The 24,877-nt window shown below is 50.9% G+C and overlaps 1 protein-coding gene across 4 annotated transcripts in view; it reads right to left on the bottom strand.

Annotated features, from left to right (window-relative positions):
• STPG1 (sperm-tail PG-rich repeat containing 1) overlaps nucleotides 1-24,877 on the bottom strand; it is a 38,364-nt gene that overhangs the window by 9,760 nt on the left and 3,727 nt on the right. For all 4 annotated transcript variants that reach the window (XM_015557312.1, XM_015557311.1, XM_006777540.2 and 1 more), the window contains exons 3-7: nucleotides 21,404-21,522; nucleotides 12,601-12,702; nucleotides 8,286-8,456; nucleotides 5,371-5,479; nucleotides 1,475-1,640 (exon numbers count right to left, since the gene is read on the bottom strand). In XM_015557312.1, the coding sequence (XP_015412798.1) occupies nucleotides 1,475-1,640; nucleotides 5,371-5,479; nucleotides 8,286-8,456; nucleotides 12,601-12,702; nucleotides 21,404-21,522 (667 nt within the window). The remainder of the gene's footprint in view (nucleotides 1-1,474; nucleotides 1,641-5,370; nucleotides 5,480-8,285; nucleotides 8,457-12,600; nucleotides 12,703-21,403; nucleotides 21,523-24,877) is intronic.

Below are 24,877 nucleotides of genomic sequence, written 5' to 3'. Positions count from 1 at the left end.
CCTCCGTTCGGTCGATTTGCATATTAGGGTTTTATTATATAGGATGCCTGTAGGGTATAGGGTAATTGCAGCTATGATGGTAACAGCTGTTTTCCAGCACTTTCTCATCTAATCCTCACAGAACCCCTGAAAGATAAGGTTCTTATTTCCGCCTAACAACTGGCTCAGGGAGCAGTGTCTGCAGGGAACCGAGTCAGGACTCAGGCTCAGGTCTAACTCCAAAGCCGTCCTCTTCCCCACTCTACTCGCTGCCAGAGTAGGGGGAGGTGGTGTGCTGTGGTGCCTGAGCCAACCTGAGGCAGGAAGTCCCTGAGGTTTGGAGAGAGCCTGGTCCTGAGCCCGGGAGCCTGTGCAGGGTCAAGCTGCAGAACCAGGCACCAGAGGGCAGGCGCAGCTTGTCCTGCGGGCTCCCCCTGAGGCCCAGGTCCCTTCTCTGGATCCTACGCTGCTCTTGTCAGGCTCATATTGTGCTCAGCTCCTAGCTCCCCTCTCTCCTTGCCCTGGACCGATGCCCATCGTTGTCAGCCTCCCTGGGTGCCCGGACTTCTGACCTACTGTGGCTCTGAACCCAGCCACCTGCTCAGAGGTGCCCGGGTGCCTATACGCTCGGTCCCAGCCCCTGGTGAGCCCTCCCGGCAGCCCATCCTGCCTGGAGAAGACTCTGCAGGGGTGCAGTCTTAGATGGCACCGACCTTAACTGCAGTTCGTTTTAGAAGTTCTAGAACCGACTGACAGGTAATAAGCCCTGGGAGTGTTTTAGTCTCTTAGGTGAAGGTAACACCAAGTACCTGCCTTTACTTTTTAAATTTGTGTTACTATTAAGTCACCATTTGCGCCTGCCATCCACATGCCAAATCTGTATTTTTAAATCAGCAAACAACACTGTGAGACATGAATTACCCCCACTTTACAGATGTGGGCACAGAGGCTCAGGGGGGTGGGGGCAGCGCCCAAGGTCACCGAGCAGAAAAGCAGCTGAAGTTTCAGTCCAGCAGGTCGGACCAACCTCAGGGTCCGGGCTGCTCACCGATCAGCACAAAACTATGCGAGCTCCATGGCTTCTCATGCCTGCCGCCCGGGGGAAGTTGTATGTTGTAAAATGGGATAGTCAGCCCAGGAGAGCACGCATCGTGGGGAACATGGGAAGAGCCAGACAGTAGGGGCCTGATTCCCAGCGGCACCTCGTCAGCCCGTGGACTTGGGCAAATCTCTCCGTCTCCCTGAAGCCTGGCTCCCTCCTCCAGGAAGAACAATCCTGACAACAGGATTGTTATGGTAAGGGAGCATGATGTGAACTTCCTGGTACAGAGTAGCTGCTCCATATGTATTGTGCGTGCAGCACACATTTATTGAGCACTTACTATGCATCAAGGACAGCGACCTGGCGAGCAATGACACCCCTTCCTTTTCTACCATGGCGGGGTCCTTCCCAGAACCGCCTTTCAAAAGAAAGCTCAGGATCATCAGGACTCACGGGATAAGGGTCTTTTTCGGAATCTTGGTGTGATCGTGTGGGTTGTAATAACCGGGGCCAGGGACTGTCGATGTCAGTTTTAATCCACGGTCAGTTTTTGATTTAAAACAGGATACCAATGTCGCCGGCGACTGCTTCACAAGGGATTCCTTGATATCATAATACCCTAAACAGAAAGAAATTTTTAAACAGATAAGAAACACTTCTCAAATACCTTCCGCCTAAGGATACATTAATGACTGTAAGGCGATACCACTCCAAGACGGTCCAATGGAAGGGCTGCCTGAATTAGCTGAAAACAATACTCACCATTTAGCGAACACGGGCCACATGCATCACATACTTAGCCCAAGTACTCTCCCGCAGCCCAGCAATGTGGGTGCTATCACCTCCATGCTAAACGCGAGGGATCTGAGGCTCAGAGATATTAAACCATTTGCCCGAAGACCTCCATCTAACCAGGGACTACGCCCAGCGGCTCCCTCCTCGATAAAGTCAGAAGAATTCTTCCAACAACGCAGTGGTTGTAATAGTGGAATAACGTATGAGGCTCCTGGCACAGAGGAGTTGTAACTACAGTGGGGCCTTGACTTACGAGTGTCCCACTAATGAGTTTTTTTGAGATACCAGCTGTCTCTCAGGCCGATTTTTTGCATTGAGTTGATAGAGTAATTTGAGTTAACGAGCTCCTTAACGAGCTCGGTCTCAGAACGAATTAAACTCTAAACTCCTAAGTCAAGGCCCCACTGTACTTTGCAATTAACAAATATCTCTTGAACACCTACTATGTGGGCCCAGGCCACCTGTCTCCAAAGCCCATGCTTTCCCATCATGCCCCATCTCCAGAAACTGTGACAGCACGAAATCTATGTGACTGCACGAAGCTTCGAGGAAGAGCAGGATGCTCTGAGCTGGGGGAGGAGGAAGCAGCTCACCCGCGGCTTGTGGGTGCCCTGCCAGCGGGTGCAGGCGTAGGGAGTACGAGCAGCGGCACTAGGCAAAAGCCTTGAGGACGTCTGCACACCCAGGCTCCCCAAGACTCCGGAATTAAGAAAAAAATTCAACATAATGGGAAAGCCCTGAGCATATGATGTACATCCCAGCAGCCACTACAGCGTGGGAAAGGATAGCAGCCTGCATGAGCACAGCCCAAGCTCAGGCCTGAAGATGACCAATATGAAGACCGTAGGCCACCTGGCCGTGTTTCCGAAAATGAAGGGGAGTGAATAAGTAAAGCCAAGCCTGAAAGTCTGTGCCCGAGGGTGGCATCCCGTACAAACGGATAAGTCAGAATAAACATAGGCGCGGCCCCAGGAAAGGGGAGTCCTTATATGAGGGGTGGCATTCTGGGTGGGAAAAATATTCCAAATTTCCTAAACATTGTAAAGTTGGCTTTGCTTCAGTAAAATGTACTTTTCCGTTGCAAAAATGCTGAAAACAACATTACTACTTGATTAGCAAGATTTTCCTTAAACGGTCAGGCCCAGTGAGGGCCAGGGCAAGGTGCCTCCTCACCCCTGTGCTGAAGGGCAATCCCATCACAAATGGCAAAAACCTCAACTGGGTTACATGCCTCAGACTTAGCGATTTCACTTTCAGCAGTTCACATAGGGAACTAGCTCGATTGCACACGAGCTGTGAACTACAAGGGTGTTTGCAGCCACTGTGTTTATATTAGTGATCAGCTCAAAACCACCTCGATTCCCAGCAAGAGGGCATTTGTTCCTTCACTCATGGCACCGCTATACGATGGCCTCCTATACGTCTGCTTAAAAGTGATGTTCTGGGAGGATTTTTAATAACTTGAAGAGATGTTCCCAGCATATGGTTAACATTGTTTTAAAAGGCAGATGTCCAGCTAGCAGTCTTTATAATATTGGTCCATATCTCTCATTATCTTTCTGTTTCTTTTCGCTCTCATTTACCGCTACCAGAAAAGGTGAAAGCAATGCCTGGCTATGAAATGCGGAGACGCAGAAGTAAAGAGAGAGGCACACATGTTGCTGTGGCCCCGAGAGCCCGGGGAGCACTGGTTCCCGGGCGCACTAGTTCCCGGGAGCACTGGTTCCTGGGAGCACTGGTTCCCGGGCGCAGCTGGGCTCTGCTGCACGAGGCGGGGCTCCCCAGCGGATCCGATTCTGTGACCCACGTTTGCAAGTGACACTTTAGCACAGGCCTTTCCTCGTGCCCAGAAAGAAAAGGAAAAATAGAGGTGGACACTGGTGATGTGGTTGGTACATCTAAATGCAGGAAATCCAACCAGCAAACAGGTCAAGGTGAGCATTTGCCTGGCGTCGACGGAGGGGCAGGCAGAACAGCAGATCCCAATCCCCGCTCCACATCTGGTTTTCTCCCAGAGGCGGAAGGGAAACCGTGGTGTTACTTCCGAGAGGTGAGAGGTGAAAGCGGAGGTCCCAGGCCCCTGGCCAGCGGAGCGGGGAGGTGTCTGAGGCACCAGCCAGGCATCAAACCCAAGAGGCCTGGGTTAATCCAAGGGGACCCTGGGCTAGTCACCTGCCTTCTAAGGGTCATTTCCACCTGTGAAATGGGCGGAAATAATATTGGCTCACACCTCCTGAGCACGTGCTCCGTGGGGCTTTGAGAGCATTCGGAGGAGTGGAAAGCCTGGGGCACACAGTAGGAGTTTAAGAGACACGGCCCCTCCCCCATCCCGTTCTCTGCGATAAGACCTCCCGAGGGAGCGGCACCTGTGGCTGGCTACAGGGGTGCCCCCATCCCGGGGCTCACTGGCCGGGCCTCCGGCCAACCCCCAGAAATGCTGGCTTTGTTCTCTGTATAAACAAACAAGGTGGGGCTTTGCCCTCGGATGATGCAAGGCCGGGGAGCTTTAGCCGGGGCTCAGCCTCCTAATTAGAGCTGATTTTGTTATTCAGCTCCAAACTAATCTCAGCTTTAATCTGCATTTGCTGAAATCTGACGTGCGCTGCAATTTTATCCACACCCCCTCCAGGAGGCAGGATTGCAGGCAAACCCTGCTCCTCCTCTGGGCGGGGCCGCGGCTCCCTGGGGGTCTTCAGATCCCGTGGGGAAGGTCTGATAGAGCGAGAGCTCCTGCACGCAGACCTCTCTGCAAAGGGATCACTGAGGCCGGGAGGTGGGTGAGGGGGTGATGGGGGAGCGGGGGCGGTGCACAGAGGGTCCAGCCCAGCAGGGAGAACACTCACTGGCCAGCCCTGTGTGTTCCCAAATCCTGGCGATTCAGAAGTCACAATAGGCGACAGTCTCCTCAGTCAGACACCTCTGGGCTTGGGGCTCGCCCTGTGACACTGCGCAAGTCACTTCAACTCTGAGCCTCCACTGCCTCGCCTGGATCACAGGACCAGAGTGTGGGCCTGTGAGGACAGCTGTGTCCTGTGTGCCCCAGCGGCCCATGGGGATGCCTGGGGGTGGGAATGTACACTCTTCTGAGGCGAGAAGCCACTTCCCCACCAGCAAGGCTGCTTTGGGGGCATTTCCAGACCAGCCATTCTTCCCTGAAGGACAGCCAGTCTCTTCCTCACGCTTCTCCCCTTTGTTCAACACCTGCCTCAACCCCCCGCCGCCCCAAAGCCTAACTCCTTCCAGGGGCTGCCGGTGGGGGACTGGGTGCCCTCAGATCAGATCTGGACTGACCCCTTAGGTCAGTGGTTCTCAACCTTGGCTGCACATTAGAATCACCTGGGAATCTTTTTAAAATACTAATTTCCGGGCCTCATCCTCCGGAAATTCTGTTTCTTTGTTATTGGGTGAGGCCACAACATTAGTAACAAAGAAACAGAATTTCCGGAGGACGGGGCCCGGAAATCAGGATTTTAAAGATTCCCAGGTGATTCTAACGTGCAGCCAAGGTTGAGAACCGCTGTCTTAGGTCAAGGCCAGTGCAGGCGGCTGCCTACCTGGTGCAGGTCCTGCTCCAGGGATGGCGAACGCTCCTCTCTGGGTTTTGGACTGGAACTCGGCTCGGGCACAGACGTTGTTTCTCTGCTTGCAGTACGAGACGGAGGCCTGGGGAGAGAGACAGCACGCTGTGCCAGTGCCTGCCTGCTCTTTGCCATTGTGCCTGGACGAGGGTCACATTTGGGGACAAAATCAAATGTACACCTGTCCTCCTCAGAAAATGAACTGGTGTGAGTGGAAAAGGCCACACGGATAGTGCTTCACCGTCACCCCGGCCGGAACGGCTAGGACAGTGATGGCGACCCTATGACACGCATTCTTTTGGCTGATTTTTCTTTGTTAAATGGCATTTAAATATATAAAATAAATATCAAAAATACAAATCTTTGTTTTACTATGGTTGCAAATATCAAAAAATTTCTATATGTGACATGGCACCAGAGTTAAGTTAGGGTTTTTCAAAATGCTGACACGCCAAGCTCAAAAGGTTCGCCATCACTGGGCTATGAGCTCAGCAAGTGTCTGCACAGGGCAGGTGACCCCACACAGGACAGGTGATCCCACACAGGACAGGTGACCACACACAGGACAGGTGACCCCACACAGGACAGGTGATCCCACACAGGACAGGTGATCCCACACAGGGCAGGTGACCCCACACAGGGCAGATGATCCCATACAAGGCAGGTGATCCTGTATGAGGCAGGTGATCTACACATGTAGCTTAATTTCTCTGAACTTGAGTTTTCTCATCTGCAAGACGGCTCAGATAACCCCTGCTCTATCTGACCCAGTGTTGTCGAGGTGGGGCTGGGGGGCAGGAGGCCAATGGAAACCATCTATAGCAAAGTGTTTTTTAAAAACCGTGTCACTCTACACATGCAAATTATTTTCATTCTCTTTCCTGTGTTTTCATTCTTTTCAGAACACTCAGTCCTACACCCCCCCACCCCCCACCTGATTCCTAACTGCCAGTCCCTCTGTGAACGCAGGGTTTGGGGCATGCTGGGAGATCGGGTACTTTAAGGTTATAATCAGGTTTGTAAGCACTCTCTTGCCTTGACTTTTCTGGACTGACCAGAAATTAAGAATTTTGGTTGATCCACACGATACACATCTGAGAGTGTCCAGTGTGTCTGGAACTCTGAAAGTCACAGAGAAGGAAATGAAGAGCCCTGAGGTCGTGCTTGTGCCACACGTGAATCATACATACTTTAAATGCCAATTTGCAGTCCGGCTCCTGTGTTCACTAGATAAAAGATGCCATAAAAATTGTACGTGCGACGGCTGGGAATATTTACCGAAAGAGTGAAAATATTTGCTGGGGCCAGGATGGCTTGATTTTCGGTGATACTCCTTTGTCAGAGAAATGCTTCTCAAGAAATGCAGATGGCATTTTGATTTCGTGTTGACAAAGGCGGGGGAATTTAGCTTTTCCCAGGGTCCTAATGGCTAGGCTGCCTGCTGAGACGGCAAACAAAAAGATCAGATGGAGCAGGCTAATTACTGGACCCAGGGCGAGGAGCCAGGCTGCCGGAGAGGAAGTAATAACACGGAATCAGAATCGAGGGAAAGGATTCGAATGGAGGAGCGGGGGCCATGGTGAGCAAAGGCGAAGAAAGGCCTGAGCAGACCTCAGCGCGCAGTGTGGCTAACAGGATTAGCGCGTTCTGCTCCTCGCCAGTTGACTCAGCCATTGTTCTCCGGGTCTGGAAAAAGCCACCTGCAGACAAAACACTACCGCAGCTCTGTTCCTCGCCCCGACAGAAAGGCAACGGAAGAGGGGGCATTTTTGTGCCCGCTGCCTGTGTGCCCCTGGAAGGTCTCGCCGTTACACTAGGGAAACAGCAGCTCCACGGCGGGTTAAAAAAGAATGGAGCCGATTTATCGTATGGCACAGGGGGGAAACCCAAGATATAGTTAAGTAGAAAATGCACTTGTACTGTGCACAGCATAAGCCTAACACTGAGGGAGGGCCTACGGGAGGAAGAGCATGGAAAGAGACTGCAGCTGCTTTTTGATGGTGGTTCGCGTGGGGCAGCAAAATTTTCAGGGACGTCCACTTCCTAGCTCATGGGTTGCTGTCGTGCCTCATGTATTCACATTTGTTGCCTCGTTTGCTTCTTATAATAACCCCATAGGGCAAGTGTAATTAATTTCATTTTACAAATGAGGCTCAAGAGGTTGCGTGTCTCCCCCAAAGACAGGGCTACCCATCTCTACGGACTGTGGAGTCCTCCTCCCAGGTGCTGTGCTAAGCACTCAGCATAGATTACCTCATTTAATATTTGCATTAACACTATGAACTAGATATGCATCCCCGTTTTACAGATGAATAAACTGAGTCCTGGAAGGTGGAGGTACAAGGCTCCATAGAACTTGCCCAAAGCCACGCGATTAGAAAGTGGCAAAGTCAAGATTTGAACTTGACTCCATTTCTTAACCATGAATTCTGCCTCAGTGACTGTGAAGTGATCAGAACTGGCAGAGCACTACTCTTAAAAAAAACCAAACCAACAACCATTTTCTGATCTGGAAAGACAGAAGTGTATTTTCCCTGTAAGAACCTAAAAATTAAATTAATAGTGTCTGCCGATAAAATGGCAAATACTATATACTCATTGTTAGAGATGGGAACACTGTCCCGGAAAGCTTACATGATAGCAAGTGGCTACAGTTAAGCATTTTCCAGTGCGATGGTCTTCCCACTGCTCACACTGGCCCCCTTTTCGTCTGGGTTCTGCAAATTCCCTGTGAGAGCCTTGCACAGCCTCGTGTACCCATTGGGTAGCCAACAAATGCTAACTGGCTTACCACCTGCATTAAAGGACTATTTCCCAAAGTGCCCCCTTCCTTCCACTTTAGTAAACCATTCCCTCAATATATATTTAGTAAGCACGTGCAGTGTTCTCACGTTGTACTGGTTTGGTGCAGGAGTTATAAATTTGAGGCCTTTTCCAGAGCTTGGCAGCTGGAACATGCTGGAATAGGAATGACTGAAGTCTTTCTTCGAAACAAAACATGACGGCAGAGTGTACGCATTTGCTGCGGGGTTTTTAGAAACGATGGGGCCCAGCCGGTCACGCTGTGGGGAGAAAACCAAAGGAATCAGCGTTGTCACACAACCTGTGGCCCCGCAGGACGGATGTCAGAGAGCTGGCGCCCCACGGCAGGTCTGAAAGCATCTTATAAAAGGTGAAGCTCTGGCAGGTAACAACCATAAACTGACCTTGGGCTTTGAGGATTCGCTCTTGGAAAACACAAGTTCCGACCTGTTTTAACTTCTGTAAACTCAAACTACTCATCTGTTCTTTGGGACTCGGCAGAGATAATTTTGCCATAAAGGCATTTTCACCCAATCCTGTTTCAAGCCACCTGACTCACCACCAGCTGTTGGTTTATGTAATGGAAGCTTTAGACTTTCTTCCTCCAACCCAGGCTTTCTTTCTACTTCCACATCGTATTTCTAAGGTTAAGTCATCTGAATTGCCTCAATGACAAGTTTGCTTCTAACGTCTTCTACAGACAAGGCTCCCTAGAGCTTGATGTCCACCCACACCTCCTACCCCCTCTCCTTACACCGCCCCCCCACCTTACACCGCCCTCCCCAACTAATTACTGATTTCATAAAACCCTACAATATTTTTGTGTTTCAACAGAACCAATTCCACTTCTTTCAGGAAGCCATGGTAAACTATTTTTAGTGTGTGTGTGTGTTTTTAAAAGAAAACAAACAGAATCAGTGTTTGCCAAATGAAAAGGGTCAAAAGCCGCAGAAACTAGGCGATAACATCACTTTACCCTGGGATAGTATGGCAAGTATTGGACTCCGATAACACCAAATATTTCTCAGTATTTGATGGTTAAAAGCTTGGGAACGTTGCCCTAGGTCTCTTACACAGAAAGTGGGGGAAGTGGTGGGACAGCACCAGTACCTCCCCGACTCCTCGCTCAGTCCCCACTTGGTGGCAGTGGCTCTCCACGCCTGGCTGATGGGCCGCCATGGTACGGGGCGGATGTGCCCCCAGGAGCAGGCGCATTCTTGTCCAGAGTCTCAGCTGTGCAGACCCCAAGTCGGGTTTGAGCCCCACCTCTGCCTTCTCCATCCTTGTACTCCCTGTGCCTTTGCATGTGGGGCAATGGTTAACCCAGCATTTTTCACGGGCTTTTGCATTTGATCCTCATGGCAACCCTGGGTAGTGGATGTTGTGATTACCCTCACCTTACACGTGAGGAAACTCAACTTCCTCAGCTGGGCAAGTGGTAGAACCAACGTTCGCACCCAGGCTGTGTGCCTCCGCTCTGTGAGGTGGGCCAGACACCCAGCTCTGAGGAGGAACGGGTCAAGAGGAGTAACAGCAACAACAAGAACAGCTGACAAGTGACCGTGGGAGGTCTTCGTTCAAGAAGGATCGAGACCCCGTATCTCCTCTGCCCAATGGTTTGGCACTCCTTCGCTCGTTCTTTTTAACTTCCATGGAAGAAGGGTGGTGAGGTCAGGCCTTCCTCGGTGGTGCTATCGAGTCACCTGACAGAGGGGCAAGCATGTTTTTCTGAAGCCATTTCCCAGTGAGTGTTCCTTGGCATACGAGTTCTCGAAGATAAGGCTGTGTTGGTGGTGACAGCAACTGGGAGGGAGCTTCAGAGTCAAATACATGTGAGAAGTCTCATCCCGTGTCCCCATTTTGAAGATTCATAAAACACTTTGGCAGAGTAAATGCTCTGAGACTGTCCACAATAAAGAAACATGCCCAGACTTCCTTAAATTTGCTGGATCATAGAACCTTTCTGGCCTAGAAAGCCTAGTCTCATACACTTTGGGGGGAATTGTTCCAAAAGTTTCCAGTTTGAGGCAATGTTTCATTATAGAAGCATCATAATAGAACTTATCTCAGCGTATAGCCCAAGTAACACTCACTCACCAACCCTCCCTACCCCGTGGCCTCCTTTGACTTGCCAGGCCTGTGGTCTCCAATCTGGCCACGTGCTGGCATGCAAGAACCTCTCTCCGGCACACGCTAACTTTTCCCCAGCCGCTGCTGACACCGTGCGAATGTAGAAAGGCCACCAAAGCCTCCACCCACCTGCCTCATCTGCTGTGAATAATTCCGGAACAAAGACTGGGAAGGCACTAATGAAGCTCTTATATAATTTGGACTTAGAGAGATGACAGGTCCTCTCAAAAGGCTGGGTGTAGCTGTGCCAATCGCCATCAGGAAGTTTCTCAAACGTGTAGCCCCACAGAGCTTCTCGGCCAGCCTCGCCCACAGCCACCACCTCCTGGTCACACCAGTGTCAGGAAGGCCTGCTTTTCTCTGAAGAGGGCCCCCTTTAACTCCCTCGGCGTCTCCAGTCCAGAAATGGAGGGGGTGCTAACGGTGGAAGTCAGGGTGAAGGGATAGAATTCACATCCAGTTCAGAAGGAAACCAAAAAGATGTGGGGAATTTCCGGACACATCTCCATCAACCACGGAAGGCCCCTGCCCAAGGGTAGGGGAAGGGAACTGTTTATAAACATAACCGTAAATTCTCACACCCATCAAGGAGGGGAGAGGAGGCCTGAACAACTCATTGTCTGCCTTGCTTTGGGTTTGGCCTGAATTTTTAAAAAGATCTGAGAGGCCCGACTCGCTTCCATAACACTCGGATCTTTGCTTGGGCCCCTTCTCCTCCTGACAGCGCAGCCCGGTCCTGGGGGAAGCTGCTGCACGCGGGGCCTCGCACGGAACCCATCGACCGCGTGGCGCGCTCTGAGCCAGCCCCTTCCTTCTGTGGCACCGAGGAAGAATGGGCAGTGCCTCCGCCTGGCAGAGAAGTCGGCCAGGAGCACACCTAGGTGTTGCAGGAAGCATTTACTGTTTGTGACTCAGGTGGTAACAATCATAACATTGCACATGTTTATTGTGCTCTGCAGTTTCAAAGGGTTTTTCGCTGGTTGCAGCGTCCATGTGCCCAGCGCCTCGGGGAGGCTCCGCCTTCGGAGGCGGCTGGAGCACAGGGGCTGGAGCACGGGAGGGTGACGTGCCCGAGGTCACCTCGGGAACCCGCAGCTGAGTCAGGATGAGGTTTTAGGTCTCGCCGCGGGTGCCAGGGCATTGTGAGACAAGGCACTTCTTTGGCCGGTTGCTTTTGAGTCTCCCGTACTCGCAGGGCTGGTGGCAGAAAGCAAGGTAGGGGCGTGGCTGCTCCGTGAACTCCCGGGAGGCAGGAGCAACCTCCCCCCCCCCCCTCCGTGTGCCCGGCTACAGCCGGGTCGCTCCTTGAGGGTTCCACTCTGCCAACTTGAATTCCAATAAGCGGCCGTATTCAGGTTGTCTTAAATGGTCTCTTTGTGTGATTCTTTTAAAAATCAATCCCAATGTCAGGCATCATAATACGTTTTTGTAGGAGATTATTATCACTTTTAAAGGGACAGGCGGCATGTGTGTTTTGTTAATACTAGAGTTTGGGCTTGCTCTCTTTTTTACTTTCTTACCTCAGCCTTACCCTAGTTTGACCCTTTGCCCTTGCTCCATCTATTTTTTTTTCCTTGCCAATTTATAAATATTCAAATAAAAATTATCTTCACCCAAGCCTGGTCAGGGACATTTGCACTTCATATACAGGGTGTCCCCAAAAATATATACACACTTTGAATAAATATTAATTCCAATGGGTTAAATCTGAAAAGAAAGAAACATCAATTGAGCTATGGAAAAATGCCTGGGTACACATTTTTGGGAGACACCCTATATCTTTGACGGTCAGAGCCCTCCACAAAGATCAAGGGAGGGGAGGGAGGCTGCTAAATTCCAGGCCCACTGCCTGCTCTCACTTCGGCCCCATCAGCTTCCTCAATGACGTCAATAACTCAATTAGACTACGCAGTGTAAAACAGCGTATTAGGGCGAGATGTAGAATACTTTTTTCCTGGTGTGTCTAGAAATCTCAGGAAGACATTTGCTTAGCCTACTCCAGGATGACAACATTGGTTTTGGGTGTTGAGGCTCTGAATATTATCCCTCCGGCTTCTCTCTCCATTCTGGAAATGGGTAGTGATGGGGGATGAGGGGGAGTTTAATGGCACAGACTCCAATTTACCTGCACGAACTTTGAGGAGGCAGTTACTCTCCTAATTAGAACCACGGGCCTTTGGAGAGAAGGGACCGGATGTCCAATACATGATTATGCAACGAGTGAAGGAAATGACGGACCCGTTAGTGCTCATGCCCAAGAGAAGGGGCTCTTACCCTCGAGGGAAAGGCGCAGGTCCCTCTCGTGGACAGCGAGACGCTGTTGAACACTGGAGATTGGTGGGTGACGTTGTAGGACCCAGGACCCGGGATGTTATCCTGAAAGGGAAGAGCACGCGGCGTCACCGGGACAGATTCCGTTCCACTGGGCTTTTCCACAAGCCTCACACCCATGAACGCTCAGCCTCCCCATAACCCGCCGGGACAGGCCCCACCGCACTGCACGGATGACAGCCCGGCTGCGCCACCTCCTACCCTGCCCAGTCACCGTCTCGGGTACCAAGTGCTGGGGCTGGAATGCCAGCCCAGGCCTGGGACCCTCAAAGCCCTTGCTCTTCCCACTCACTATGGAGGTTTTTCACGCCGTTGGAGAAATGGGCCTAACAGGGGATAGTGAGTGTGGCTGATGTGCAAACCGGTGTCCATGGATTGAGTAAGCCAAGCCCTCGGGGAGGGCAGGGTGGCCGATTGCATGAGAACCACACCCCACCTGACTCAGCTTCCTCCTCAGCCTTTCAGCAGAGAGATCAGGGCGTGTTTCTGTTTATAAAGCAAAATGAAACAAAAACAACCTTCATCCCGAACCAGACCATTTCGAACTCTCAGGTGCGCGGGGCTCAGGTGCTAAACCAGCGGTTCTCAACCTCCTGGCCCTTTAAATACAGTTCCTCATGTTGTGCCCCAAGCATAAAATTATTTTCGTGGCTACTTCATAACTGTAATGTTGCTACTGTTATGAAGCGTCATGTAAATATCTGATATGCAGGATGGTCTTAGGCGACCCCTGTGAAAGGGTCGTTCGACCGCCAAAGGGGTCGTGACCCACAGGTTGAGAACCGCGGGCTAGATGATGCAGGTGTGGTAGAGAGGGTGAGCAAGTTTGATTTCTAAGCCTATTTCTGCTGCAGCTGCTAACTGGGCTCTCTTCTCGCTTCCCGTGCTGGTTACCAGGGGAAGTACATGCTGACAGAAGTTGGCCGAGCAAGTGGCATGAAATGATAAGGATGCCTTCCTGGGTGCCTACTCGGTGCCAGGAGCTTCTCAAAGGCTGTCTCGTTTACTCCCCCAGCGCGGGAGGGAGTCCTGCCCGGGCGTAGAGGGTGGAGACCGTGAGGCAGGTGGAGATGGATTTGCCCGTGGTCCCACCGCTGTGAATGGCAGTACCTGAATCCGGGGCTAAGCGCATGGTGCACACCAGTCCTTGGCAGTGGGGTATTATCCGGTCCCTTTTAAGGAAAGTGAGACCCAGAGACACTGAGCCCACAGCTACTCCATGATGGCTCCAGAGCCGGCTCTCTGCAGCCTCTGCCCCAGGCTCCTCTGTCTCCACCATCCCTACCGCCTTCCTCGGGGCAGAAAGCAAGCTGGCAGTACATCGGGCCTCGAAGGCCTTTCCGCTCGGGCCGGAGCAGTGCGTGATTATGGTTTAATGTAAAGGCGGGGTCGCCCGTGCTATGAACAGGTCCTTCTGGGCCGGATTTCAAATGCAGAGGCTTCTTTGAGCCTTGCGGGTGGGGGCCAGGGCACTGATTCCTGCTTTGGAGGAGGTGACGATCGCTGGTGGACGGGAGACGCTGACTGCCAGGGAGAGTGGGCTAGCCACGAGAGATGCAGCTCAACCAGGTGCACGAGCGCCCCCGGCCACGGTCAGGAGAAGCCTGGCGTGTGGGCGCAGAGCGAGGGGCTGCGGGAAACAAGGGAGAGCCTTTTCTTTTTGTTAATCCCACCCGAGGATATTTTTCCTTTTTTTTTTTTTTTTTTAGAGAGAGAGTGGAAGGGGTAAAGAGAGAAACATTAATTGGTTTCCTCCCACAAGTGCCCTGACTGGGGCTGGGGATTAAGCCTGCAACTGAAGTATGTGCCCTTGACCAGGAATCAAATCTGCTACCCCTTGGGGCACAGCCCGAGGCACTAACCACCGAGCAGCACCGCCGGGGTGGAAGAGCTTTTCTAGGGGGCTGTGCACAGGGCCAGCATTTATTTGTTGAGTGGGCACTGTGTGCCGGCCACTGTTCTGAGCTTTTCACATGCACTAACCCATTTCGTCCCCATTTGAAAGATGAGAAAACAGGGCTAAGGTCACAGAGCCAGGAACTGTCAGGGCCAGAATTTGAACCCAGGCAGTCTGAGGACAGAGTCTACTCTTCACCACTAAGTGTGTAGGATAAAGAAAAAAAAAATGCCACTGGATTATGAATCAGGAATTCTTGTTCCCAGTGCTCCTACCAGGAGCCAGCCACCTCCCTAAACCTACCAGTAAATTCCTCATTTGTACATCAAAGACGTTGGACTAAATGTCTTCCCTTTCAACGTCCCTAAACCAAGGGGAAGCTGAAGCAGGAAACGTGCCTGTGACTCTTCTAGGTTTAAAGGGTGAACAGTGAAGACACACGCTTCTACGTCCCGTCTACGGCCACGCTCTCAACACGGCCATCAGCCCATAAGAACTTCCTGGGCACCTGTATGTGTCTGAGGAGCTGGGGTTGCCAGAGAGAACACCAGATCTACAAGGATACCCAGTTAAATCTGCATTTCAGGTAAACAACAAAGCTATTTTAGTAGAAGTATGTCCCATGCACTATTTGAGAGATACTTGTATTAAAATAGTTGTTTGTTATTTATTGGAAATTCTAAATTAACTAGGAATCCTATACTTTTATTTGCTAGATCTGGCCACCTCCTGGATCATAATCATGTTTGGATCCAGGTCAACGGGAACAGGAGTGTCCCCCTTAGCCTGGAGGGGAAAGTGCAGCCTGTTTGCTCTCAGTGAATGTCCAAGATGAGCCCTCCAGGCAGCGGTATGCTGGAGCTGGCCAGTGGCAGCCTGGGAGAGCGACCGTTAACAATTCAGAAATGGGAGTATTTACACCACAGAAAGGGGCAAATGCTATACATCAGAGCTTTTCTAGGTGGAGGGGAGAGCGGGTTTGCCAGCACACCACTTGCTACCTTCGTGTGGCACCCATGAAGCTCCCTGAAGGGGAATGTCCAGCGGCAGAGAATTCACGCCTTCTCCTGCGACTGCTGGAGGTGGTGGGCGCCTCGCTGGGAGGGCAGCACAAATCCACCTTTCACCTCTGGGATGACAGCTCGTGTGACTAACGTTGCGTGACTCTGATGAGCTGAGGCCTCTCAGAGCACAACACAGAGAGCAGGAATTCAACTTGCCACTCGGGTGAACGGAGCCACCCCCGGGTTTCTTGGCCAAGATTACCCCAGAGGATAAAACCAAATAAGCAAACAAAACAAAAATGGGTGGGGAGAGAGCAGGGAGAACTCTTCCTCTGAGCAATGCTGACGGCCTGCTGAGTGTCCTGCTGGAAGCGTAGCGCCAGGGGCTGTTCCTGTCTCTCCTGTGCCCGCCTCCCGGTGTGACAATCGAGTCAACACATGTGGAGAGGCGACAGCCCTGCCGCCTGTGCAGCCATTGTCATCGTCATCACCACCCTCTGCCCGGCCCATGACAGGGTCAAGGAGCCAGGAGGGGGTTCTGAGCAGAGGGGGACTGAGCACCGATGACAGACTGATGTGTCCCCAACCCCCACCGAATACACCCTTGGGTGACATCTGGTCGAAATGCACTTTGACAGCCCATTTGAAGGATTAAAGTCCCAAATGGGCAGCCTCTGAGTGTGCCAAGGGCGGGACACAGACCCACAGTCACGTGACTTTAGGTCAGGTTTGGGAGGGAGACTTGGGGGGGGCAGGCATTTACCTCGTCACCCCAGAGAGCTCCTGGGGTCATGGAGGCTTAATGTCCCACAGCCTGGAGCCAGACACCTGCACACAGCCTGGATTTGCTGGTCCTGGTTTCACAGATCCTGTCCAGCTAATACGTTTGGGTTTGTCAAATCGATGTCTGCCGAACCGTTTCCCGGCATGGAAAATGTGGTCTGTGGGATCCCTGGCTAAAGGCCGCTCGGAGCTGCCTCTGACTCTAAGATGCCCCCTCCCCCCCCCCCGCCGCTTTGGTCAGTTCTGGGGCGGCTCCTGCTCTCTGGGCAGGGCACACGATGAATGAAACCAGGAGTTGCCAATGGCGAGCGGCACACAACAGGAGGAGGACATGCCTGGCGTGGAAACAGAGCCCTGTCCTGGGGCTAATCCAGTGGCCAAGCCACACAAGAATTTGGGGTTCCCAAGGGAACCAGTTCCTTTCACAAAAGCCTCTAGTCTTAGGGTCTCGGACAACACGTCCATCCACTGAGCCCTTCTATTCAAAGAGTCTACAACTGAGATCTGCCCCTTATAAGATGCCTTCCTCCCTCCTGCTTCCTCCTCTCCTTACTCCATACACTTACACGTGGCATCAAAGTTTCCACCCCTCTGATCACAGGAGGAAAGGGAGCAGCAGCCAGCGCACTTCCAACAAGAAAATGCCACTTTTCCCCCGCTCAGACCGGGGAGGACGTCAGGAATGAAAGGGCCCTGGGAGCCCGAAGGGAGCACCCACCCAGGAAAACCAGGGCGAGTTCTCTTGAGGAGCGTGTGTCTCCTCACCAGGTGAAGGGCAGGTGGGGGAGGGGAGGGGAGGGCAGGTGGGACACTGGTCACCTGTGATGAAAACAGGGACCAGGTCTCTGCCCATCGCTGGCCTGGCTACGCTGGGAACAGACCAGAGAAGTGAAAGCACGTTTTCATCGTCTCTGAGAACACCATGCTCCTTCATGTCCTTAAGTCTGGTATCAGCCCGTTAGCAGTCCCTTGAAACCCCGAGTGGAACGTGGGCAAAAGTCAACTCCACAAACATGTACTGAAACCTCCTGGGGCCGGGGCCCGGGCTAAGGTGCGAGGTTACAGGCACAACCAGCAAGCAGCGCACAGGGCCCAGGAGTGGGAAGGAGACCCGGCGAAGCGGGTGGGACGTGAGCCTGTGACTCCGTGGGAAATGCAGGCGCACGAATGGGGGTCCTTCATTCAATCCACTTTCGAGGGCCTCGGGTCTGGGAAGGACAGCGGGGGCTGCCACCCCAGCAGCTGCCAGGCAGGCGGGGAGAAGAGGTGCACACCCATCCCCGCCAGGCCCAGGGGAGGCGGGCAGGGGCCTCGGACTGGCTCTGGGCGTTCAGAGGAGGGCGTGCTTGCCTGCGCCCAGGGGAGAGGCTGGGGGATGGTGTCTGGAAACCAGGAGCTGCTGCCTGGGTTCGTCCTCGCTTGGCCTGACCCTGGCTGCACAAGTCACTTACCCCCTCTGTGTCTCAGGGTCATTATCTGAACAGTGGGAATAACGATGGGACTTGGCTCACAGGCTATTGTGGGGATTAAGTGGGTTGATGAGTGCCAAGGTCTTCGAGGGCCACCTGGCACCCTGTCAGTGCCAGCCAGTGCTGCTGTCTCCAGACCTGGGCCCTGCAGACCCGCTGGGAGGGGCGCTAGGACTGAAGCAGAGAAGCCCGGCTTCCAGAGCAGGAGGGTCGGGCAGAGGGTTCCAACAGGCAGCTGACTGCACCCTTGGGGGGCACTTATGCCCTTGACCGTGGGGTCTATGCACACTGAGCTTCTTTTCACTGAAGCATCCCTGCCGTGTAAAAGACCCCTGGCCCAGTGCCTTCTCAGGTTAATAAGTGAACAGCGTTAACTTCGCCACAAATGAAACACTGGCCTGCTTACCACCTGAGAGGGTAGGTTTGCTGTCAGGCCGTGTCTGAAAGTAACATGTACTGTTAAATTGTGCCCGTCGGAGCCTGTGGTGCCCGAGCCCTGCCACTCTTCATTGATTTGCGCCTGGAGGGATCAATCGCATTTAGAACCACAGAACAGTGACCCCTGGAAAGGCCCACCTATGGTAACATCCTGATTTTGAAGATGAGGAAACGAAGATGCAGAGACAGTGAGTGTCTAGTGTTACACAGCTTGGCAAACAGTAAGCACAGTCCAGGGTGAAACGGGGACAGACAGGGGAGGTGGGGGGAGAAAATGCCCATCGAGCCGCTGGGCTATGCCCGGCCCCAGACCAGGCACGCCTCGCACGCAGGAGAGTCCCAGCGCACCTGCAAACAGCTGTACCGCGTTCGGAGAAGCAGGCCTTGTTCCTGGCAGCAGCACTGCCGGCCCAGGACCGAGCTCTGGGAAGGGTTCCTAGCACCCAGCAGTCAGATTCTTAGGGGAATGGGAGCCGGGCAACGAGGCCTTGGCGTTTCTGACCAAGTGAGGCGATCAGGTGCGCGCACGTTTCAAAGGGCACCGTGTGAGATGTGCTAAGTGGGTCACAGAATTCATTCGAGGCCACAACCAAGTTATGAGATCAGGCACAGGGCGTGTGCGAGGAATGTTTGAAGAAGGGCGGTGAGACACTGGGGTTTTAAAATCTGTTTTTAATTCGCATTGCCTCACTAAATTATTGGGTGATGTTACATGAGATCCTTAACTTCTCAATGCCCACTTCCCTCAGGACAAATGAGAACAATGAGCGTGGAATCAGACTTCTTTGTCTGTTTTTATAGCTTGAAGAGCCTAATGCAATTATATAATCCAAATTTTATGTTTCAGATGAAAAAAAAAAACTGAAGCCCGGAAAAGTCAAGGAACTGGAGGCCCACAGCTAGTCACTGAGCAGAACACGGGGGACCCGACGTATGGATTCCTCGCCCTTTCCACAAAGGTCCATACTCATTTACCAAATGCTTTCAAATAGTAGGTGGAAGTTTTCACATTGTCAAACCAATGGGACCACACTTGGAAAGCCTGAGTCAAATTTCTCTCTGTACTTGATGCTGCCTATAGCTCTGGCTGTCATCTTGGTTCCTTCAGCAGAAAATTTTCTGAAAGCCAACAGTAATGTAAGATCCTGACTTTAAAAGCCAGCCCACCCCATTCCTATATCTGCGTCATCAGCACTAGGTCACGTAGCATGGAGCCTCGCACCATTACTTGACATCTTCCCCGTGGCCAGAGCTCGGACTGTGTCGCTAAGCCCTTTTCAGAAACATGCTCTCTGACTCTCAGAGATCAAATGCATGGCTTTGCAGGCCACAAAGGGAGGCGTGGTGCCGTGTGTGGCAAGAGCATGAGGCTTTGGCGTGAGCTAGACCTGGGCTTGAGGTCTAATTCTTTCGACATGGATTCAGCAAATATTTATGCAGGGCCTCTTGTGTGCCAAACCCTGCGCGCTCTGACCTTGGGCGGGTCACTTAACGTCCCTAAGCCTCGGTTTCCTCTTCGGTTAAGATAATAAACCCTTCCCTTCAGCATTGTCCTGAGGATTAGAGATGTGTTCTAAAAATGATTTCACCCGTAGGAGAGATCAGTGAATGGTGGCTGCTATTATTTTTATTGGAGGCTGGACTGCAAATGTCTTACTAATATATTCTTGCTAAACTGACAAATGGGAAACCAGGGGAAAAAAAGAGACAGATGGACAGCAAAATCATAGACAGAGAAACCAGAAAGAGAAGAGAGAAAACTCCTAAGCAAATATCTTATTTATCATCTTTGGGGGAAAACTTCAAGTAATTACAAATATGTGTGTGTGTGTACTACATTCTTTATTATTTGCTTTCTTAGAATCCTAAAAAACCAGAAGTGAAAGGAACTGAAATGTTCTCTAGTTGGGCATCCTGGTTTACAAAGAAGGAACAGGCAAGGGCCACAGAGGCTTGCCAAGGCCCTCCACTCCTTCCTGACTCACCTGCCTTCACTCAGAAGCCAGATCTCATTCCCTCCCCACCATCCTGGCAAGGTGGTAAGATGAGAAACATTTTTAGAATTCAGCAAAAGGTAACTGAGATGATGATTACTCCCCAAGAATGTTATTCTAAAAGTCTTGGCTAAATGAATGCGGGGATGAAGATTTTAAAGAAAACTGAAAACGTCTGCGAGTTGTCTGAGCCCCCTGCTGGTGAGAGAGGAGCCAGTCAGATCCCTGAGCCTTTAGCAGGTGAAATCCCTACTTAGGTGCCAAGCAGAGGTTCCCAGATCAAAGAGGAAAAGAGACCCAGATATTTGGGGGGGAGAGGGAGAATGGGGGCAACACAGGAGCAGCAGTGACACGTTGTTATAAGAAGCATTAAAAACGAGGGGGCCCTCATCACAAAGGTCATTTAACATTGATTAGACTCCTTTTCCCTTTTTGTTATTCAAAGAAAGTCTCGTTATTCCCTTTCATGTTTTAAGGAGTGAGGCTGGGGGAGAAAGAGAAAAAGATTTTTATCTTTTACTTGCATCCCTGGGATTTTTAACGTTCTATTTCTATAATAATTTTTGAAATACATTGCTTATTAAAATTTGGGGGTTCCCTGTAGCACCATCTGGACATGTTGTTTTTCCCCGGATTTAATATCTTTCCAGCTCATTCTTTTTTTTTTCTTTTTCTTTTTTTTAAGGTCTTAACATTTTTTACTTACAATATTATTTTGTATTGGTTTCGGGTGCACAGCATAGTGATCAGACAGTCATATGCTTTACAAAGTGCCCTCTGCCCCGATATTTCCAGCGCTCACCTGGCACCATTCACAGTTATCGCAATATTATTGACTATATTCCCTATCTTGAGCTTTACATCCTGGGGACTATGCCAATTTGCACTTCCTAATCCCTTCATCGCCTCTTCCATTCACCCAGTCCCCAACCCTCCTGCCCTCTGGCGACACCAACCGGTGGGCTCTGCCTGTCCCTGGGTCCGTCTCAGCTGATTCTTCTCATCAAGAGCGCAGCTGGAGAGGCTGCTGTGGCTCCTTAGGTAGCACCGCCCTCTACTGGTCACAGGGGGAGACGCACCAGCCAGACTCGCCTGCCCGGCCCTTGAGGCTAAAATCCAGACTAAAAAGTAAAGAATCTCTAAGACAATGAATGCCATTACCGTTTTCTGATCAAATCGCTTGGTTTGACTATTAAATCCTTTCTTTTCTGATTCTGAACTTTTTACCCAGTGAGATTTGTAAGGAATGGAGGATTGTGTCGGATATGCCGCGGTAAAACCTAAACAACAAAAATAAAACAAAAATTAGCACGGGGCAAAGAACCGGCAAATGCAGAAAACACAGAGCTGTATATTAACGTTTTATCTGACATGAAATAGAAGAGAAACTTGCCTTTGGACAAGAGATAAACATGAAGCTGGATTTTTTTAAAAGTATTCCTCACTTGCCTGGCCGGAGTGGTTCAGCGGTTGAGCGTTGACCTATGAACCAGGAGGTCCCAGTTCGATTCCGGGTCAGGACATGCCCTGGTTGGGGGCTCGATCCCCAGTAGGGGATGTGCAGGAGGCGGCCGATCAATGATTCTCTCTCATCATTGATGTTTCTCTCTCTCCTCTCTCTCTCTCTCTCGCCCTCTCCCTTCCTCTCTGAAATCAATAAAAATATATTTTTACAAAAAGTGTTCCCCACTTTACTTCCTTTCCCTCTTGGTAACTTATTGGGATGTCCCCTCCAGCTCTTAAACTAGAGCAGTGGTTCTCACTCGGCCCAGAAATCAGGATTTTAAAAAGATTCCCAGGTGATTCTAATGTGCAGCCAAAGTTGAGAACCACTGAACTAGAGAGACTTGGTAACATGGGAGCAATGAATGAATTGTCCCAGGGAAGAGGGACGAGCTGGCCGGGAAGGAGGACACAAAACCGTCACGCGTCCCCAGCCCAGAGTCACACATCGGCAAAGCGCCGTGACGATCCAGAGAGGCGGGGAGGTCCCGGAGCCGGGCTCTCTCGCTTCCCAGGGCACCGTGTGAATTCAGCTCTTGGCTTTGAGCAGACATGGGTTAGAAAGGCATCACTTAAAGGAAATCAGGTTAAAATGTTATACACCTGAGTCATGATGTATACACGACATATGAAATCCCACTTTCCCTCCTCCCACGCCCCGCATGTAGGAGAATGGCCACGATACTGATCCCACGGGCAGCATCCGTCTGCACACCCACTGATGACAAACTCTGCTCAGTGCGTAGAATAGAAACGGACTGTAGTGTTTGACTGCTGACAGGTTTTAGGCCTCACGCCTCCTTCCCTCCCTCCCTCTTCCTTTTTGGCCCCCGGTCCCAGCAAGCTGATGAGAAGGCCCAGGTGCTCCCTCCTTGGCACCGGCTAGAATGCAGCCCCTCCTTCCAGCCCTCATGCAGCCCCACCGCCGCCCCACAGTAAAACCCAGGTCAGACTCCTTTCCCTGCTCTAAGCCACTGTGGGGCTGGATGAGGAAGCCTGCCTGCTCTCCCCGCAGAGAGCCTCATTATGTGAGGGTTAAACCTTTCCACAGCCCCTTGATGGGTGTGTGTGGCACCATCGGTCTTGACATCCAAGCCAAATTAGGGGGGCGGAAGGAGTGTCCACCCTGACTGCTACATGTCCACATCGGTGAACCCAGTCATCTCAACATCAGGGCCCTCACCCTCCGAGGGGAACTGAAGAGGGAGAAGAGCCAAGAGAAAGAAAGAAGGGCAGGGGCGAGATTGCATGAACACTGTCTTCAAGGCCCATTGCTTAGCCTCCAAACTTTTGAAAAAACAAAACTATTTTTTCAGAGAGGAAAGCACAATGCCAACACGGCCACCCCGCCCCCCCCCCGGAAGTACTATTACTAACAAGCTTTACAGATGAGGAAACTGAGGCCCAGAGAGACTACGTTACTCACGCAAATCACCGCAACACTTAGTGCAACACCTGAGGTTCGAGCAGTTTGTCCGATGAGCTCAGGCTCCTCAGCTCTAAGCTGTGCTCCCTCCTCCTGGGCCTGGCTCACAGTTAAGACTCAGTAAACAAGGAATGAAATGACGGGGAGGGGGCCATCGAGCCTGATTCGTCTGGGTTGAGGATGAAGCAAGTAAAAGAAGCAGAGCACTGCATGTGTTCAGCCAGAAAACATCGGGCAATGCCCACCGGTGGCAGATTTATTCTTCTCCTCCCATCTCCCTCCCTCCCCCTTTCAAGTAGGTGGATGGTTACGTATTTCCCTCCCTCCCCCTTTCAAGTAGGTGGATGGTTACGTATATTTTCTTTAAGGGAGCTAGAGAGCAAATCAGAAAGCAGCAGACCCAAGGTTTCCTAGCTTTTGATACTAAAAGCCTAAGTCATTAGAATAACTGAGTTTGCAGAGGAGGCAGTGAAGGAAGGCGAGGGGGGGGGAGGCATTTTTTTAAAAAAAGGAAAAGGATGGACATTCCCTGGAGGTAGGAAAGGTTTCTCCCTGACTAAAAAGGAGATCAAGCACTCTGGCTTCTGGCTGTGGTAGAACGGTGTGTACCAAAGCAACCCTCTATGACCGTGGTTCTCAACCTTCCTGATGCCGCGACCCTTTCATATAGTTCCTCATGACGTGGTGACCTCCAACCATAAAATTATTTTCGTTGCTACCTCATAACTGTAATTTTGCTACTGTTATGAATCGTCATGTAAATATCTGATATGCAGGATGTATTTTCATTGTTACAAATTGAACATAATTAAAGCATAGTGATTAATCACAAAAACAATATGTAATTATATATGTTTTCTAATGGTCTTAGGCGACCCCTGTGAAAGGGTCGTTCGACACCCAAAAGGGTCGCAACCCACAGGTTGAGAACCGCTGCTCCAAGAAAACACACACACACACAAGATTAACAGTAAACTAGGCACTGTGGGATGCGGGGAGGAGAAAGACTGGGAAACTTGAAGACATAGAAATAGAAACCATCTAAAATAAAACACAAAGAGAAAAAGGATTAAAAATACAGAGTATCAGTGAGCTATGTGACAACTTCCAGGAAGTTCATATAAATGTAATTGGACTCTCCAAAGAAGAGATGTGGGGAGAGAGAGAAAAGAAAATTATTTTGAGAAAAAGACGAAAAATTTCCATATCAGATAAAAACTATAGGACCCGAGATCCAAGAAAATAAAAACCTCAGCACATGAAACATGAATAAAATCACACCGTGGCACGTAAAATAATCAAATTGCTTTAACAAAGTGATAAAGAGAAAAATGTTAAATTAGGCAGAGGGGGGAAAAGGCATTACATACAAAGAGAACAGAGACAGCAGGCCACTGTTAGAAACAAAACCTTGAAGGTAAGAGAAGGAAAAGAAAGCCGCCACCCTAAAATCCTGCACCCAGAAAAACACCTTTCAAAAACAAAAGCGAAATAAAGACTTAAATATATATATGAGAACGGGAAGAGTTCAGCAGCAGCAAACTGGAATAATGTGAAATGTTAAAGGGAGTCCTACAGGCAGAAGAGAAATGACACCAGTTGGAAATCTGTGTCTACATAGAGGAAGGAAGAGTTCTGGAAATGGTAAACATGTGGGCAGATAAGCAACATAATTACGAGTATAAATGGGTACATTTTGACATAAA

This window comes from Myotis davidii, unplaced genomic scaffold (genome assembly GCF_000327345.1).
Source record: "Myotis davidii unplaced genomic scaffold, ASM32734v1 scaffold149, whole genome shotgun sequence".
Taxonomy (NCBI): Eukaryota; Metazoa; Chordata; class Mammalia; order Chiroptera; family Vespertilionidae; genus Myotis; species Myotis davidii.
This window is presented reverse-complemented; position numbering and strand designations above follow the sequence as displayed.